At 42.5% G+C, this 17,254-nt stretch overlaps 1 protein-coding gene and 1 long non-coding RNA gene across 7 annotated transcripts in view; one reads left to right on the top strand and one right to left on the bottom strand.

The window, feature by feature from the left end:
* The window catches only part of LOC306653200, an 88,013-nt gene that overhangs the window by 46,183 nt on the left and 24,576 nt on the right, over positions 1–17,254 (top strand). The window lies entirely within an intron of this gene.
* Positions 52–9,034, bottom strand: PRMT5 (protein arginine methyltransferase 5; the record flags this gene model as incomplete). Of its 6 annotated transcripts, none has more annotated exons than XM_079126055.1 (17): positions 1,436–1,995; positions 3,163–3,227; positions 3,427–3,543; positions 3,722–3,815; positions 4,035–4,144; positions 4,733–4,908; positions 4,996–5,118; positions 5,199–5,257; positions 5,351–5,428; positions 5,602–5,763; positions 6,194–6,357; positions 6,532–6,581; positions 6,727–6,839; positions 7,444–7,578; positions 7,761–7,846; positions 8,100–8,218; positions 8,922–9,034. In XM_079126055.1, 16 exons carry the CDS (start codon positions 8,200–8,202, stop codon positions 1,843–1,845), a joined length of 1,788 nt encoding a protein of 595 aa, XP_078982181.1. In that variant the 3' UTR covers positions 1,436–1,842. The 6 variants fall into 6 exon arrangements, with proteins under 6 accessions (XP_078982184.1, XP_078982181.1, XP_078982180.1 ...); XM_079126054.1 differs by having other exon boundaries at positions 8,827–8,985; XM_079126059.1 differs by lacking the exon at positions 8,922–9,034 and adding an exon at positions 8,742–8,800.

Raw genomic sequence — 17,254 nt, 5'->3', positions numbered from 1 at the left:
CTGGATCTAATCTCTCTGGTTTCGCGGCAACAGTCCAAAGTGCAGGTTTTCATTGGCTAAAACTCTTTAAGTACGGGTGGAGCTAAACTTAAATGTTTCTTAGCAACCATCAAGTTTCCACGGATTGGCTAGCTTCCGAGACTCAAGGAAAGTGAAAACCCCTTTGGTAGTCGCCCTACTCTCACTGGTTAAGTGACTTGCGGAAGGCGGAGAAAATCAGGTCCAGAACAAGAGGGAAGGACCCACCTGTCCCATTCCCCATACTATCGTGGACTGGGCCAACGAGGTGGGCGGAGCCAGCGAGGAGGGATGAAGGGCGTCCTTGGCAGCCTACTGATTTGCCAAGGCGCGCACGTGTGTCCTCACCGAGACTCTCTAGTGGAGATTGTGTTGTTTTCATATGGGGATGTGGGACTGCACACCCTTTCTCAAAGGCCTGTTTACCAACACCTCCTGACCCCAGTACTTGAGACCTGTAAAACGCAGTCTTGCCAAATTTATCTGCTATGCTCCGCTTGGTCCCACACCTTCAGTTCAAATCAGTGCCCCCACCACCTCCCACAAGGTAAGTTTGAGTCTTTCTCAGTAGATTCCTTGGGTTCAGCAGTATTTCACCCTCTAACCAGGGAGAACTGAGCCTACCCTCATTTTCCAAGAGCTTCCAAGACCACTAGACACATCATCTGCCTGATATAGCTGGTAGAAACAGCTGGTTATACCATGGAGTCGGAGGAACTGATGAGTTCCAATTATGATTTGATGTCTTCCCCTACCCCCTGTATGGGAGTGGATGGTGAGGTTTCAAACCCAGGCCAGTTCTCTAAATTGCTGAGGCTGGTTTTGAAGTTGCAATCCTTCTGCCTCAACCTTCAAGTCCCTGGGATTACAGGCAGGCCCCACCATACTTGGCTAGATTTGATTTGGATATGTAGTGTCATTGTATTGATTTTAATTCTTCAAAATGGAAAATTGGACTAATGATCTCAGGTCTTCAAACTAATTTTATTCAAACAAAATAGGTATCTTCTTGCTGAAAATTCCTAGAGGTAGGCTTTCAGTTTCTGTCCTCCCAAGAGGTAACAAAAGGAGCTGGCAATGCGGCAGCTCAGAAAGGCAGGAGGGAAGCTAGCTTCACTTGCTATCATGTTTTTCCAAGGTGGCACACTATGCCTCCTCCCCAGAGAAAAACCTAACTCCAGGTCTTAGTGGCAAGAGCTCCCTGTAGCTAGTCAGAAAGAACTATATCTAGGAGTCCAAAAATTACCACTTAGGGCCTCAAGTATGCTCCACTGAGCTACACCCCCAGCTGTCACTCAACTTCTTAAGTGGGGAATAAAGCTAGACCCCTTTGGATCTTAGATAGGATAATGGGACAGATCTGATTATGCCTGGATCTAAATGAGGTATAGGAAAACAGAGGCCAGGGGCAGGAGGGTAGAGCAGGAAAGGGCCATAACTTCACTTTATTTGTACTTCCTCTTACACAAAACCATCAAAACAGGAATAGAGAGGGCAGGGAAGAGCTGAAAATTTGTTCAATCCACATGTCCTCAGGGTTATTCCACAAAGCTCCTGAGGTTGAAAGCCTGTTGATGTAGCGTCAGATCCAACACTACTAATTTCACACAACCTGGTCTGAGGCCTTCACAGATTGGCACTTGAGCTCTGCAATTTTTATCCCTTGCCCACCTTGATATAAGGTACGAAAACAAATGGAAATGCTCCTCTCTGATGGACAAAGGGATTCGTAGATGTACTGCACCCATAAATGTACGGCACCTTCTGTGCTGTAGGAACAGAACCCAAAGCTGCTTCCAAGGCTCTAGACTCTTGCACACAGGGCTAGAGGCCAATAGTATATGAGCGGCCTGTGGGGTTGTGAATAGCAGAACAGACTGGTGCTGTCACAGCCCACTCATACCACACCTTCTTGGAATTGCTGCATCGCCAAAAACGCACACAGATGGTCTGGCCTTCACGCACGGTAATGGGCTGCTACAAGAAGAAAGACAAGAAGGTTCAGGGTACAACTAATGAATTATAAGTAGCAATGTATCGGGGCAGGTGTGGAGACTAAATGACAAACAAGCCATTCCAACCTTCATGAAACTTACTTGAAGTCTATCAGAATACAGAACAATTGGACATTGAATAAACAATCAAATGTGGAGACACTGAATAAATAAAGGTGATGTGAGTGCTGTGAACATGTACAGGGTGCCAGAAAGTATCTATGAAAGGGAATGCTACTGGACACAGTGGTATACACCTGGAAGGCTCAGAAGGCTGAGGTAGGATAGCAAGTTCAAGACCAGCCTGGGCAACTTAGTGAGACCCTGTCTCAAAATAAAAAGGGCAGGGGACATAGCTCAGCAAGAGTGCCCCAGGATTCAATCCCCAGTACTATTAAAAAAAAGGGGGGGGGGGGCGCGGTTTTGAGATAACCTAGGAGGTCAGGGAAAGTTATATCTGACACTAGAAAATATTCAAGGAGACCTGAAAGATAGGTGAAAAGATGAGCAAGGCAAAGAAGAGACATGTGAAAACCTGAGGCAGGAAAGAAAGTATTAGAGAAATAAAAAAAGTGCATGGGGCTTTAGGCAGTGGAAGCCAGGGAACAGCAGCTAAAAAGGTAGCCAAAAACTAAATCATACCAACTCTTACAAGCAATGTTCAGATTCTGACCTTTATCCTAAAGGGCAGTGAAAAGACATTGAAGGGTTTTAAACAGGAGAACAATAAGATCAGATTTGAGTTTTAAAAAGATGACTCTTGCTTCAAGAGCACTGCAGATAACCCTAACATCTACGACCACTTCCTAAGAACATGGGAAAACAGTAGAATGTAGGTCATAGCCAAATATCCTGAAAAAAAGAAAGGAGCAAACACCAATGGCAGAAATTACTCCTTAACCTAGTCTCCCCCCTACCCCATGGCTTCCTAGGACTGGGAATTGAACCCAGGCACTCTACCACTGAGTTATAGCCCTAGTCTCCCAGGTTTTTTTTTTTTTTTTTTTTTTCTTTCAAAGAGACAGGGTCTCACTAAGATGCTGTGGCTGGTCTTGAACTTACATCCTCCTGCCTCAGTATCCCAAGGTACTGGGATTATAGGTGTGCCCCACTATATATAGCCCTACATAGTTTTAAAGGCAATTCCTACCTTAATGGGGAAGAGGATGGGAAACCATGAGAACATTCCAGGAGAGTGAGTCTCTGGACGAATACCTGTGCCAACAAAACAAAGAAAAAACTGAGGTGTGCATGACTATGCTTTTTGCTTAAGTTGAGCAGTGTCTCTTCTGTGATCATGGAAATAAGTAATCAAAGAGCTCCAATGACTCTGGCCTTTCCATGAATCTAAATGAGACATGTACACAAACTGTCCAGACAGCATACCCTCATGCCCTAGTCCCCACTCACTCACTCAGAGTGATGTCCTGATAAAGCACAGTCTCAAAGTAGCCTGCAAACCCATGTAGCACAGTGTTCACCTCCACAGGAAACTCCAAGGTACAGTAGCGGTTGTTGTCAATCATTGGATCTATCAGGAAAGATTAGGTGGGTGATGAGGAGTCAGAAGTCCTAGAAAACTTGGACTAAAGCATGAGAAGACCCAGAAGGGAAGATAGATAGGGCAGACTTAGGAGACAAATGGAGAAAGCAGGAGGGTGGGTGAGCTCATATACATGTAGTCACAGGACAACCATGCAGGAACCTACCTCTGTTGGGATGGCTGAAGGTGAAACAGGGCTGGGGCGCAGACAGCTGGTGAAAGTTGTGCAGCCGTACCACATAAGGCATTTCAAACTGGGCCTATCCCAAGTGAGAGAGAAAGCAAGAGCTGGAGAAGATAAACAAGGGATACCTACTTCCTTGGGGAAAAAGCTCAAGCCCCAAGGACACAGAAGAAGGTAAGTTTCACTTCAACCACTTTTCTCCATCCCCAACTTCTCTTTCACTACTTCATCTTTTCCAGTGGAAGAAATAGGACTAAAGAGAATCATTTCCTTCCAGAAGAAAATAGTTCTTTACCTCAGGGTCACGGTCCTTTTCCCGACAGGCTCGGACCTCATTGTACAGCTTGGAGGAGGAGATGGGAGCCAGAAAAGAGGTGTACTCCCCAGGGATGCTCACACCATCATCTGCACAGAAGGAGGGTCAAAGTAGGTAAATGGTGTGTCTACACTAATCAAAGGTTCCAACTTTGCACATCAAAACTGATAGAAGGCTACCACAGGCATGACAGGAAAAGACAGCTTGATATTGTCACATTCCCAGACCTACTCCTAACTTCTGTCATGTGAAATCTCATTTCTAGGTTAATTCATAAGAGTCACAGATTAAAACTGAAGAAACAATCCTTGTTGATGAAACATGATGCTTGACTATATTCTTAGGTTGTGGTTGTGACTTTCTGTGGGATCACAACATCCCAAAAAATTCCTGATGAAATCAAGCCCAAGGTACATTTTATACCTTCTCAGGGAGTCCACAGACCTCAGGTAAAGATTCTCTGCTCTAGTCTACTATTCTTACTTTACAGATCTCTCTGAAGTTCAGAGATGACTTCATTTGCTAAGGGCACAGAGGCAGTGAATAGTAGCTCTCACTCATATGGAAAAGTCATATGATTTGACCAAAGTCCAACCCACCTCCCCCTAAACTCTGCAACTGTCTCTAGGTTGCTGCCCCACCCACCGAACACCTCATACACCCCAATTTGGATGCACCTTTCAGAAAGTGCTGTGCTCCATCCAGGCACTCAGGTGACAGTTCATTGTCAGCAAAGGAACCCAGAAGCTCACTGACAATGATGTCTGCTTTCTCTGGAGCCACCCATTCCCGCATGTCTGATGAGACTACTGTCACTTGGCTTCCCCATTCTTCAAACTGCCAGTTCTCTAGCCTGAAACAGAGATGATACAGACGATGAGAGTTGTTATGGAAAACGGCCAACAGGGACACACTTCCCAGCAAACAGGACGCTACTCACGTCACCACAGCATTTGGGTTCTTCTCTACAGCATACAGCTTTATCCGCCGGTCAGCCTGCTTGGCTGCCCGCAGTGAAGCATTCACCAGGGGGCCCCGTCCTGCTCCCAGCACCATTAGAACCCTAAGAAAGAAGAGTCAAGCAGATTTGGCATATAGAGAAGTAGGCACAGAAGTCCCTGGGACTGCAGGGAAAACACTCACTGGACATTGGTATCCTTCTCCTCTTCTGGTACTCGGTCTAGCAGACATTTATAGATGGCCTGGGAGAAGAAGAGAAGACCTCATGGCTATAATCCCATCCTCACCGAGGTCATCCAGGCCCTATGCTTTCCAACCTGGGCCCAACACTGTACCTGCTGGTACTGGGAGTATTTGATAGGATCCTTTTCAAATACTTCATATGTCTGAGATTCTAGATTATCCATTAGAGGCTGATGAATGAGAAGAAAAAGACAAAGTAAGTTAGCCAGTTTCTGGCAAGATAATGCACCCAAACATCAAAAACTTCCCACTGTCTACTGAGCTTTGGTAGGATTTGGGAATACCTACTCTCAAGAGACATTTCCCACCCCACCACCTGCCTCTCAGTGCGTTCCAAACCCACCTGGAGTGGGGACTGCAGATAGTCTTCATAGCCCTTGGCAAAGAGTTCATAGGCATTGGGTGGAGGGCGGTTCTGACTTAAGTATTCCAAATACTGGAGATAAGAGCAAAACTCCTTCTCTGAGTGGTGGTTGGTGCCTGTGATGATGAACTGCACCTCCAACTATGAGACAAGTCAGATCATTAGACAAGGCCATCAAACCAACATTCTCAGATATTGTGGTTTATGGCCAAAGAGCCATATTATAAGGACAGACCAACAGCTCTCAAATATCTGCCCTAATAACAACAAAAGCAGCACAAGGCTTCAATAAAATAAAGCCCTCTTACGCTATATAAGTATCATACTGGCTCAAAGGGCCACATGGATCCTTGCTATATAACTTCTTAACTGAAAATTTCTGCAAAGTTCCCATGAATTCTGGTTCCTTTTGAAAGTTTCTGGGGCTCTTACTGACATTTGTCATCTTCTTTAACTAAAAATTATTCTCCAGAAACCAGAAAGAAAAACAGCCCCATGGGGGTTGCTGGGAGAGGAGAAGCAGCCTACATATGTAGTCAAGCTAGACCACCTCTAGAACCCTTCCACCCACCTTGAGGAGCCGGAAGATCAACCTCTGGTGCATCTTAGAAAGAACAGGAAATCCCTTCTTGTTGGTCAGGAAAATGCTGGTGGGGAGAATGGCTGCTTTGATGGGCTCCCCAAGCCAACGATCAATGACATGATTAGAGGGCAGGTCAGCCCCAATTTCAAGAGCTACACAAGGGAAGAAAGAGACCTATCAACCACTGCTCCTTTGTACAGGTTCTGTTTTCACAAGAACAAGGCAGACTGAGGCATAGGGAAAGTAGTCAAAATGCTCAGTATACATGAAAATGTTGATTCTTATTCTCAGGAGGTCATACCATCCCAGGATTCTTGTGGACTTACCTACTGCAATCCTCTTGCTATAGTCACATAAAGTCCGGAAGTTGTGCCACCTGTCCAAAGTCAAATACAGAAAAATACTATCAAATGCATATGACCTACCAATCATTATAGCTCAAGGAGATCTCCTTATTAGTTTCACCCTGTATTTCCCCTTATCCTACACCTTGCCCTGATATAGCAGCAAAGGAGATATACCACATCCATGTCTTCTCCTCTCCACTGTACTCTTCTGTGTGTGTAGTTGGTGCATTCTCAATTATATCATCTCTCAGGTCCTCTGGTGCCACCAAGGGTACCCGCATCCAGAACTGCACATGAACAGGTACCCTTTTAAAACTATGTTTTGAACTCATTGGGTCCAGAAAGTTTCCCCCAATTAAAAAGATCTTGATTGACTATAAGTTAATCCCCTTATAAGCCTTTCCCAATTTATGATTGCTTGTATATATCTTGTACATATTCTTATATATAAAAAAATCTGCATTATCTTTTTTAAAAAATATTTTTTATTAGTTGTTGATGAACATTTATTTATTTGTTTGTATGTGGTGCTGAGACTCAAACCCAGTGCCTCACACGTGCTAGGCAAGCACTCTACGGCTGAGCCACAATCCCAGCCCCCTTATCTTTTATTTCGACTGGAAATAATTATGTAGTCTATAGGCTTCTATTTCATTTTAAAGACTAGGGCTCAATCAAGGGCCTTGCAAATGCTAGGCAAGCAACTGACCACTAAGTTACACCCCCAGACCCATATATTCTATGTTTTGAAACTCTTAGATGGGGGTTGGGGAGAACAATACTGATATTTCAAATCTGCCCACTACACCACTGAATGGCTGGGCACAGGAAGGTACTTAGTACAGCCTGATTGGCATGATATGCAACAGGAAAGGAGTGCCACAGCCATACCATGGAGGAATGGTGGCCAGTGTGGATGTGGTTGGTCAAAACTCTGGCCAGGTTTGTATTATCTTCTTGATTAAGAGGCAACAGGAAAGCTGGAAGACCCAGGTATGCCCCAAAATTCAGCTCTTGTAACATGGCCTAGAATGGAGAGCAAGAGGAAAAGGTTAAGAGCTAACAACCAAATAGTTTTCATCGTACCGTATCAATTGATTTACCTTGATATGCCAAGTTATGCAGTGTGGGATTACTCTCCCTTCCCAGCTTGGTGACAGACCTACTAATCTTTAGAAAGATCCTGGAGAGAGTTCAAACAGTCTTACCGCCTCGGAGTTCCTGCGGATCTTCTCCACTTTTGAGTCTGGATGAATCCATGGGGAAAGCTTTCCCACAATTAGCGTATTCCAGTCTGCACTCCCCCATCCAAGAAAGACAAAGACTGAATAAGGTTCAGCACTTTACTTGTTCAATTTCATAGACATGGGATAGTCTGAAGCAGAATAGGGAACTAAGGCTTTTAGTAAGTAGACAAGGAGAAAACGAGTTCTCTATATCCCGGATATATAACCAATATATCCAAGTCAGAAAAGAGTCTGAGGGCCCTGATAAAGCAGAGGTTGTCGCTGCCTCTAATAAGTAAGGGGCACATGGATGGTCCCTACCCCTTCCTGACAGCAGTAGGTCTGATCGTGTCTGGGGGCCAGGCCGATTCTTAGCAGGTTCCTGAGTGAACTCCCTCTTGAAACGCGGGTGGAAGACAGGCATGCAGAGGAAATCAAACCTACAACCACGACAGACCCAGAATCATGTAAAGTGAGCAGCAGTGCCCAGAGATCCAAGTAACTGGGTTTAGGCTATCTTGCTTTTGCACAGCCATTGCGGCTGCCGTCATTCACCCCACTGGGTTACTGAGTTCAGTCCACCTTGGGGCTGCCTCAATTTTCCCCGAAAAACAGCCAAGGAAAAGATGAATAAGAAGAAAAGATGGAAATCCACGCAAAGTAGCATTACTTCTCCCCTGGTGTCACTGCCTTCCAGGACTCTCATGTTCAGATTTACCCCAGTACTGCCCATGCCTCCCCACTTAAGATTAACCTTCTCTCTCCTTTAACCCCTAACACTTCCTCCCACTCCCAAACAATAATCTCAACATCTCTAGAAGTCTGTGCGCCCATATTTGAGGTTACACAACAACTCCCCCGACTTTTGGACTCAGTGATCATCCCTCCCGCCAAGAAGTTTCTTTCCTTGCGTTTCTGGGGCTGAGGATACTCCACTCAAGGAGTAATGGTTTCTCACGCCCTCATCCCCGGTAGGGGATGACTAGTCTGCTCTCCTCAGTCCCCGGGTTCGGACCCCGCATTCCACTTGCGGAGGTCCAGCCCTCACCCCTGCTTGGCCACAGCCCCCAATGTGTCAGCTATTTCGGGGACGCAATTCAGGTCCCTCCCGCTGGACACGCGGCTCCCACCAGCACCACCGACCGCCATCGCCGCCATCTTTTCCCTCGCGCTATCCACGCCGGGATTCCTTGGTGCTAGCAGCCAATCACAAAGCCGAAAAAGGTCCCCAGAAGGCGGGACGAGTCTCCTTAACAACCAGAGCGTCGTCCACGGCTCCCGAGCAGGAGGCGGAGTGAGCTGGGGAATGGCTCCTCCCGCCAATCCGCGGGCTGCACAGTGACGTGCGGCGTGGCTCCCGCATGTCCACCAATCTCAGCTTCTCATCGGTGACGAACTCCAGTTTCCCAGAATGCCTCGTGAATCCGTAGAACCCTAGTAGGAGACTACACGTCCCATGAAACCCTGCAGTATAAGCTTGAAGTGTCATCACTGAGCCCAACACAATTGTCTCAGGGCCAGTGGCGCAATGGATAACGCGTCTGACTACGGATCAGAAGATTCCAGGTTCGACTCCTGGCTGGCTCGTTGGGACTGGTACTCCTTTATTGCATCCCTATGCACCCATGCTTCCTTTTCTTTCTTTTTACCGTTTCCTCACTATCGCCTCACCCTCTCATTTTCAGATCTTAAGTTGGTTGACTTTCTTAGCCATCCTATGTCAGCTCCCCCTGGCACTCTTTTCAGAGGTGTTTTTTGTATCATTACTTAGGTCCATCTGAACACAGAAAACAGGATTTAGTGGCTGGAGCTGTTAAAATAGACTTCGTCCCCTTACTGTGCTTCATTTTAAAACAGACTGAGGTAAATTAGCACTAATTCCCAGCGATTCTCTGTCTCAAACAGAAGATGTAAGTAAATACCTAAACACACACACACTTACACTTCAAGACAGAGAAAAGGAATTTATGATGAAGGATTACAGACTCAGGAGTTGGGGAACTGCCTGGCGGGGACTGGTTTTCCCATGTGGATAACTGCTAGAGACACAGAAAAGGAGGAAAAGAATGAAGCAGGGAAAGACCTAGGGAGGATAATGGGAACACCTGAAGGCAGGGAGCCCACAGTTGTTGAGGGCCTGGCAGTGGGGGTGCAGAGGGGAGTACAGTACAAGCAGGGAGCGTGGACAGAATTCAGGGGCTGACGAGCGGGGAGAAGTCGGAGTGTTGCCCAGGTTTCTGCACATTGACAGAGGCGAGAAATGAGAGAAATGGTTTAGGTTTCTCTCATGGTTTAGCTTTAGGGAGAAATCAGGGTTTGAGTTTGGATATGCTGAATTGAACGTCTAGGGGGCGCTGTGTAATAGAGAGTTGCATGAACAGTGATCTGAACCAGACAAGATTTGGAAGTCTCCAGAAGAAAAGCGGTCTAAAGCCGTGGGAGTGGATGATATCACAGAGCCCTGTGAAACACCGAAAGGGTGTAGAAAGGATATGCTCTGAGGAGCTTTGGGTGTAATGTAAGTGCCCCAAGGGGATGAAAGTTAGAAAACCAAAGAACTAAATGTACCCCGAAGAGGTTGCAGGTGATTTTGTCCCATTTTTTACATTATTATCATATTGTTATTACCAGAACTTTTTCTGCTCTAGGATCCCATGCAGGATACTATGTTACATTTAGTTGTCATGTCTCTGTAGGCTTCTCTTGGCTTTGACAATTTCTCAGATGTCCCTTGTTTTTGATGATTGATATTTTGGTGAGGTATTTTGGAAGCTACCCTCATTTGTAATTTATCTTATGTTTTTCTCATGATTAGACTGGGGTTATATGTTTTGGGGAGGAAGATCAGAGAAATAGAGTGTCATTTTCATCACATCAAGGGTACTTGGATAGTAATCGCCATGATTTATGACTGTTGATGTTGACTTTTATCACCTGGCAGTAGAATTTGTCAGCCTTCTCCACTGCAAAGTGATTCTCTCCTTCCCACTCCCCCAATCCCAACTTTCCATACTGTAGTCTTTGGAATAAAGTTACTATGTGTGGCCCATACCTAAGGAATGGGGCATATGGTCCTCTCTTTTAGGATGGAATGTCTACGAAATATATTTGGAATTCTTTCCTGAAGGTCTTTCCAGTAGGTGGTTGCCGGCACCACTTTCCAGTGGGTGAGTGCTCTGTGGACGTGTTAACAGGTAAAAAGGAGTTGTTGAGGAGGCTTGCTGCTTGTTTGCCCAAGTTGTGCCCAACCCAATTCTACATTCACAGAAGACTTATTCTGTGTTGTTTCTTCTTCAGACACTAATTGTCTGGGTTGTGGACCATCTGTGCTTCTGGCAGCTCACTTCTGATGTCAAACTGGTGGCTGCTCTGTTGCTCGTTAGTACCCATCCCTGGGTGAGAGGAAAAGAAGGACATCTAGGAAACCGTTGTCAGTTTTTCTACCAGATAAAATAATTTTCAAAAGGACTTGTGTTAAAAAAAAAAAAAAAGCCTAGAATGTTTAACTGACCTTAAAGTAAGTATACATGGACTGAATTTCATTTGTCAGTGTTGTCTTTGTTTTCTCATTCAAAATGGCCTCAGCCATGTGGTAAGCATCATGTTCACAGTACTTCCATACCACATTCACAATGTCCGTACCACATTGCTCCCACTCTTTCCTACAGAGCTTTCCTCGGCCATTAAAAAAACAGTATGTAAGTATGGTTTGTCTATCTGAGCTGTAGAGGAGCAAGAAGGGAAGGACTGAAAAAGAAACAGAGAACTTTGTAGGGTGCCATGTACTAGGCTTTTAGTCAAAGTTGGTGACATTTATCTTATGCTCTGCTTCCTTCTGCTCTGCCCTCCACACTGAACTCTTGTGCTCAGAACCATGTGAATTACTGTTATAGAATGGGATGTAGGCCTTTGATGGGATGAAAGTACACACAGAAGGGCAAATGCCCTGGTTACTTTTTCCAGTAGTGACCAACAGGCCAGAGAGCACTGGACATTTTTTTTGCTGCCTGTTTGCCCAAGTTGGGAGAATAAGGAGTACCTTACTCTCAGATAATTCTCCCACCAAGTCCACCAGTATTCCTCACCTTTAGGCCCAGTTCTGTTTGATCCCCATTTTTTTGCTCTTTGTGTAAACGCCCCCAGTCCATTGTAAAGCCTCTTTTCATCTTTTGTCGTGCTCACCTTCTTCCTCAGTACTTGCCTCCCTCCCTAGACCCACCTCCACTCACCTCCCTCACCTCGGTGCCTGTCCAGCCCGCCACACTTTTCAACACCACAATAACAGCTCATTTGACCTTCCTACTGCTCCAAATTGCTTCTTCACAATCAAAGCTGTCCTCTAGCTACAAAGTGGCAGAGTTACTGAGGCAAAATAATCTGTGCCAATTTGCATTTTCTTCCTTGTCATCTCTATTATATGGTATTTATCTGTCAAAATGAATAGAAAGCAGGCACTGTACTGAACATAGAAAAAGATGGAAAACTACCCAATTTATTTATGAAGCCAGAACATACCTAATATCAAAACCTGTCAGAATAGCATCCCAAAAAAGCTATAGGCCAGTCTCACTTATGGATGTAAATGTAAATATCCTAAAATATTTAGAATTAATAAAGAAAAATTAATAACATATTAGCATAGTAATTATATAACATGACCAATTAGGGCTTACCTCAAGACTTAGCACAAGTTTAGGTGTTAGAAAAATTATATAATGGGTCAAAAAAACATGCCAGGTATGGTGGTACACATCTGCAATTCCAGCTACTCAGGAGACTGAGGCAAGAGGATCATGAGTTTGAGGCCAACCTTAGCAAGTTAATGAGACTCTGTCTCAAAATAAAAAATAAAAAGGATTGGGGAATGTAATTCAGTGATAGTGTGTCCTTGGATTCAATCACCAGTACTACCAAAAAAACTGACCCTTTTTAATAGTCAAAGAATAAAACACAGTAAGACAACTTTATTTTCTATAAACATTCTTAATAGTCTGCATATTTAAATAGTCTTCATATATACACATATATGCATATATATATATAAACTCAACAACTCAGTAAAGATGAAATAAGAATGTCTAATCTCATAACTGAGTAATTTTATAGTATTCTGAAAAATCCAATATAATGAGACTGGAAATAGAAAAAAGAGGATATAAGTTTTGGAAAGGGAAAAGCAAATTTATCATTGTTTGCACATGATATGATTGAATACATAGAAAATCTGCGAGAATCAATTTTTAAGTGATGAGAATAATACAATGCAGAAAAGTCAGCTGATACAAGATAAATGTGAATCTATAACTTTCTTATACACCAAGAAACACTTAGAAGACATAATTAATGAAAATATCCAGACTGGGAATGTAGCTCAGTGGTAAAGCATTTGCCCAGCATGTATAAAGCCCTGGGTTTGATCCCCAGCAATGTAAAATAAGTTAATAAAAATATTCCAGTAATATCTTAGGAGAATTACCTGTGAAGCAGATGACAAGAGTTTAAAGTCTTGAATATCCATATACTAACCATGTGAATGTAGCCTCTGGCTTCAGTTTCCTCATTCATAAAATGGGAATGTAAATAGTAATTCTTATCTCATGAAGCTGTTATAAGGATGAAATTAGTTAATTTGGTAAAGTTTTTAGAATATACCCTGCACATAGTAAACTTTCAATATACATTAGCTATTGTTATTAGTATTTTCCCTCTCCACAGTGATAAAAGTAACACCAAGATGAAATACTTAGCTCTAACTTTCTGAAAAAATTTTAAGAACCTATATAAACAGAATTACAAAATTTTGTTGAAAGACATAATAGAAGTCTGAAAAAAGGGAGAAATAAACCATATCCTTAGAAAAAAAATGAATCCTATAAAGATGTCAGTTCTTACTGAATTAATTTCTCACTTTTACAACACTCAATCACAATTCTAATGGAATCTTTTGTTACTTGATAAAAATAATTCTACTGTTCATCTGCAATAAAAATCAGACAAGAAAAGCAAAGAAAGTTCAAAAAGAGAGAGGGAAATCTCAAATTTTTAAGCCTTTACCTCAAACACTTTGTGAAACAAGTAATATACAAATGAATCAAGTTATTGTGGTTGGTCCAAAAATACAATAAAAGAATCCAATCAATAGTCCGGAGACAGGCTGCTTATATACATATACATACATATGATTAAATATATGAATTTAACTTGTGATAATAATAACAGCTAACATTAATTAATCTATTTTGTGTCAAGTTGTGTGAAAAACACCTTATGTTCACAAGAACCCTGGGAGATAGGAAGTGCTTTTCTTCCATGGATGCAGGAACTAGGGCCTAGAAAGGTTGATTTCAAACCTTGGTCAACTGACTATACAACCTTTGATCTTAACATTAAAACATGTCATCTATAAATTCCCTTCTAGGCTGCTACCCTAGACAATCTTTACAAACTAGGATAAAAATTAAAAGAAATCTTTAGTGTAACTTTTTTATTTATAAAAAATATAACAAATCAGATGTACAATGGATAAATAAATCATGCATGCAATGAAATCTTAGGGAGTCATTAAAATCAATGTCATCAAAGAAAATTTAGTCATATAGAGAAATGCTTACAATATGCCATTAAACTGGCATTTCACACCCGTAATCCCAGTGACTCAGGAAACTGAAGAAGGAAGATCACAAGGTCGAGGCCAACCTCAGCAATGTAGTGAGGCCCTATCTCAAAATTTTTTAAAAGGAAAAAAAATTTTAAAGGACTGAGGATGTAGCTCAGGTAAAGCACACCTGGGTTCGATTCCCCAGTGTACACACACACACATACACACACACACACAGAAAGCCATTAAGTCACAAAGATTACCAGTTGTACGTGCAGAATAACCTCAGCTATGGAAAAAATTCATCTTTTCTCTTAATTTTCAATACTGAGCATGTTAATATTATATGGACAGCATTTTTTAAAGTATATATTAAACTTGTGCTTTCTTTATGTGTGTGTGTGTGTGTGTGTTTTTTTTCTTCTTTTTTTTTGAAGCTACTACTGGGCATGAAACCCAGGGCCTCACATGATGGCAAATGCAAATGCTCTAGCACCACTAAACTACATTCCAAGTCCTTTTTTTTTTTTTTTTTTTTTTTGGTTCTTTTTAGTCAAGTACTTCTGAAAATTTGCTTTTGAGTCAAGGTCTCACTAAATTGCCCAGGCTGACTTCAAACTTGGGACCCTCCTGCCTCAGTCTCCTGAGTGAGTGGTTAGGATTACAAGCATGCACTACTATGTCGTTTCTTTCTGGTTTACATGTCTTCTTTCAAAGGCTTATCCAATGCCCTCCTTCTCTGTAGACTTCTGTAAGTGTCCAACCTTCAGCAATTATGCTCATCTCATAGACATATATGATAGTCCTCCTAGCCAGATTAATATTTATTAAGCTCTACCCCATGCCAAGAACTTTAAACATATTATCTCAATCCTCAAAATTAAATTGTGAGGTGGGAATTATAAATATACCCATTTTGTAGATGAGAAAACAAAAGTGTGTCTGGAACAAATTAATGCTTCAATTAAATGGAAGAGCCACAATGAGAAATCTGGTTCTTCTGATTCTCAAGACATTTATTTTTATTTTATGATAGCATTTGCCAAAATGTGGTACAAGGAGCAAAATGTGCATGCATTAAGACCTCCTACATGAATATGTGAGGTAAGAGTCTCTTTGCTTCAACATAAGCCACATATCACCACAAAGAGAAGCAGATATAAGAATCTAGCTGCTTCTATTAAGGCAGGTATCAAAGAGATTTGCTAAAATACAAAGCAATTCCACTCTTTGGAAAATGGTTATTTTGTTATTAAGATGTGTTATTTATGTTAACATGCAATGGACTTTTAAAAAATGGATTAATACATTTTTAAGTGTTCTAGCTTTAATTTTTAATGTAGACAGTATCTATACATAAAACTTACATAGGGGAGGGGTTGTAGCTCAGTGATAGAGTGCTTGCCTTGCATGTGTGAGGCACTGGGTTTGATCCTCGGCATCACATAAAAATAAATAAATAAAATAAAGGTATTGTATCCATGTAAAACTAAAAAAATTTTTATTAAAAAAAAAACTTACATAAACAAAAGCTCTTTGGAGTCCTAAAAAAATCATTAGGAGAGTAAAGTAGTCCCAAGGCCAAAACAATTGAAAATACCTACTTTACAACCACCTGTCTCCACCAACTTCTGATATTGCAAATAGGTCAAACCTGCTTCCTTACACAGTGACAGCAATTCAAGCTTGCCTGGTAAGCACCCTAAAGAAGTAACAAAGTGTTTGTGGGGATGTACTGTTAAACAGTAGTGAGACCTTTTCTAACTGGAATGATAATGGCAAAGCAGAATTTGAGGTGGGCCTCAAAGGTGATAGGAATTTATAAGAGTTCCCAACAGAAACAAGCACAGGAAAGCATGAAGTGGTGAACAGGCCCATCAGGGATTTTGGTGTGTAAGTGGGCTGGAAAGCACAGCTACACCTTGAAGGCTTCAATCCATAGCTAAACCATGTAAACCGTTTGGTATGTAGTGGGGAGACCTGAAGTCTCCTGAGGGGTTTTTGTTGTTGCTGTTTTTGGAATTGAACCCAGGAGTATTTTAGCACTGAGCTACATCCAATCCCTTTTTAAAACTTTGAGACAGGGTCTAAGTTGCTGAGGCTGGCCTCAAACTTAGGTTCCTCCTGCCTCAGCCTCCCAAGATGCTGAAACTATAGGTGTGTACCATTGTGCCTAGCTGACCTGAGTATTTTGATCAGAGAAATAACAGAATGAAGTTAAAATTACAAAATATTTGTGAAAAGAAAGCCAAAATCATCATGAAAGTTGAGTTGGCAGTGGTAAGCATATTAGGTAGGAAGAGAAGCAGTCAGAACAATTTGTAGGACCCAAAATGAGGACCTGAGGAGTAGGTTGGGGCAGTGGCGGGGAAAGATGGCCATTGGCTCTGCTAGCTGGTCTCTTAGGGGTTTAGGACACTAGTGAGGTCTTCTGGTTCAAGGCCTGGCCACACTCTTCTGGCCCCAAGCTTCCATTTGTTAGCAGGCTCTGGGTCACTTCAAATTCCTGGTACGTTCACTAGAGACCAGTATTTAGGTTGCATTGTCAATGTATGTGGAAGGATGGTGCTTTCCAGTGGCAGGGGTATTCATCTGCTGTATAGAGCCCTCCCTTCCATTCATCAGGAAACCAGGAAATCCAAATCCATTACACATGATGTTGCTTGCAGGGTGTATGTTTGGATTCCAGTCATCAGAGGGTCTTAGGACAGCAGATTCTGGAGCCAGACTTCCTGGGTCCATGCTAGGGCTATTCAAATGATCAGCTTTGTGTCATTGCATAAGTTACCTGATCTCTCTACACCTTACTTAGTTTCCCCTATTGAAATGAAGAGACAGTAATACTATTTAATCTCAAAAGTTTACTAATATAATGAAA

The sequence above is a fragment of the Sciurus vulgaris genome (assembly GCF_902686455.1).
Source record: "Sciurus vulgaris genome assembly, chromosome: 2".
NCBI classification, from domain to species: Eukaryota; Metazoa; Chordata; class Mammalia; order Rodentia; family Sciuridae; genus Sciurus; species Sciurus vulgaris.
The sequence above is the reverse complement of the archived record's forward strand: the minus strand, read 5'-3'. Positions and strand labels throughout refer to the sequence as shown.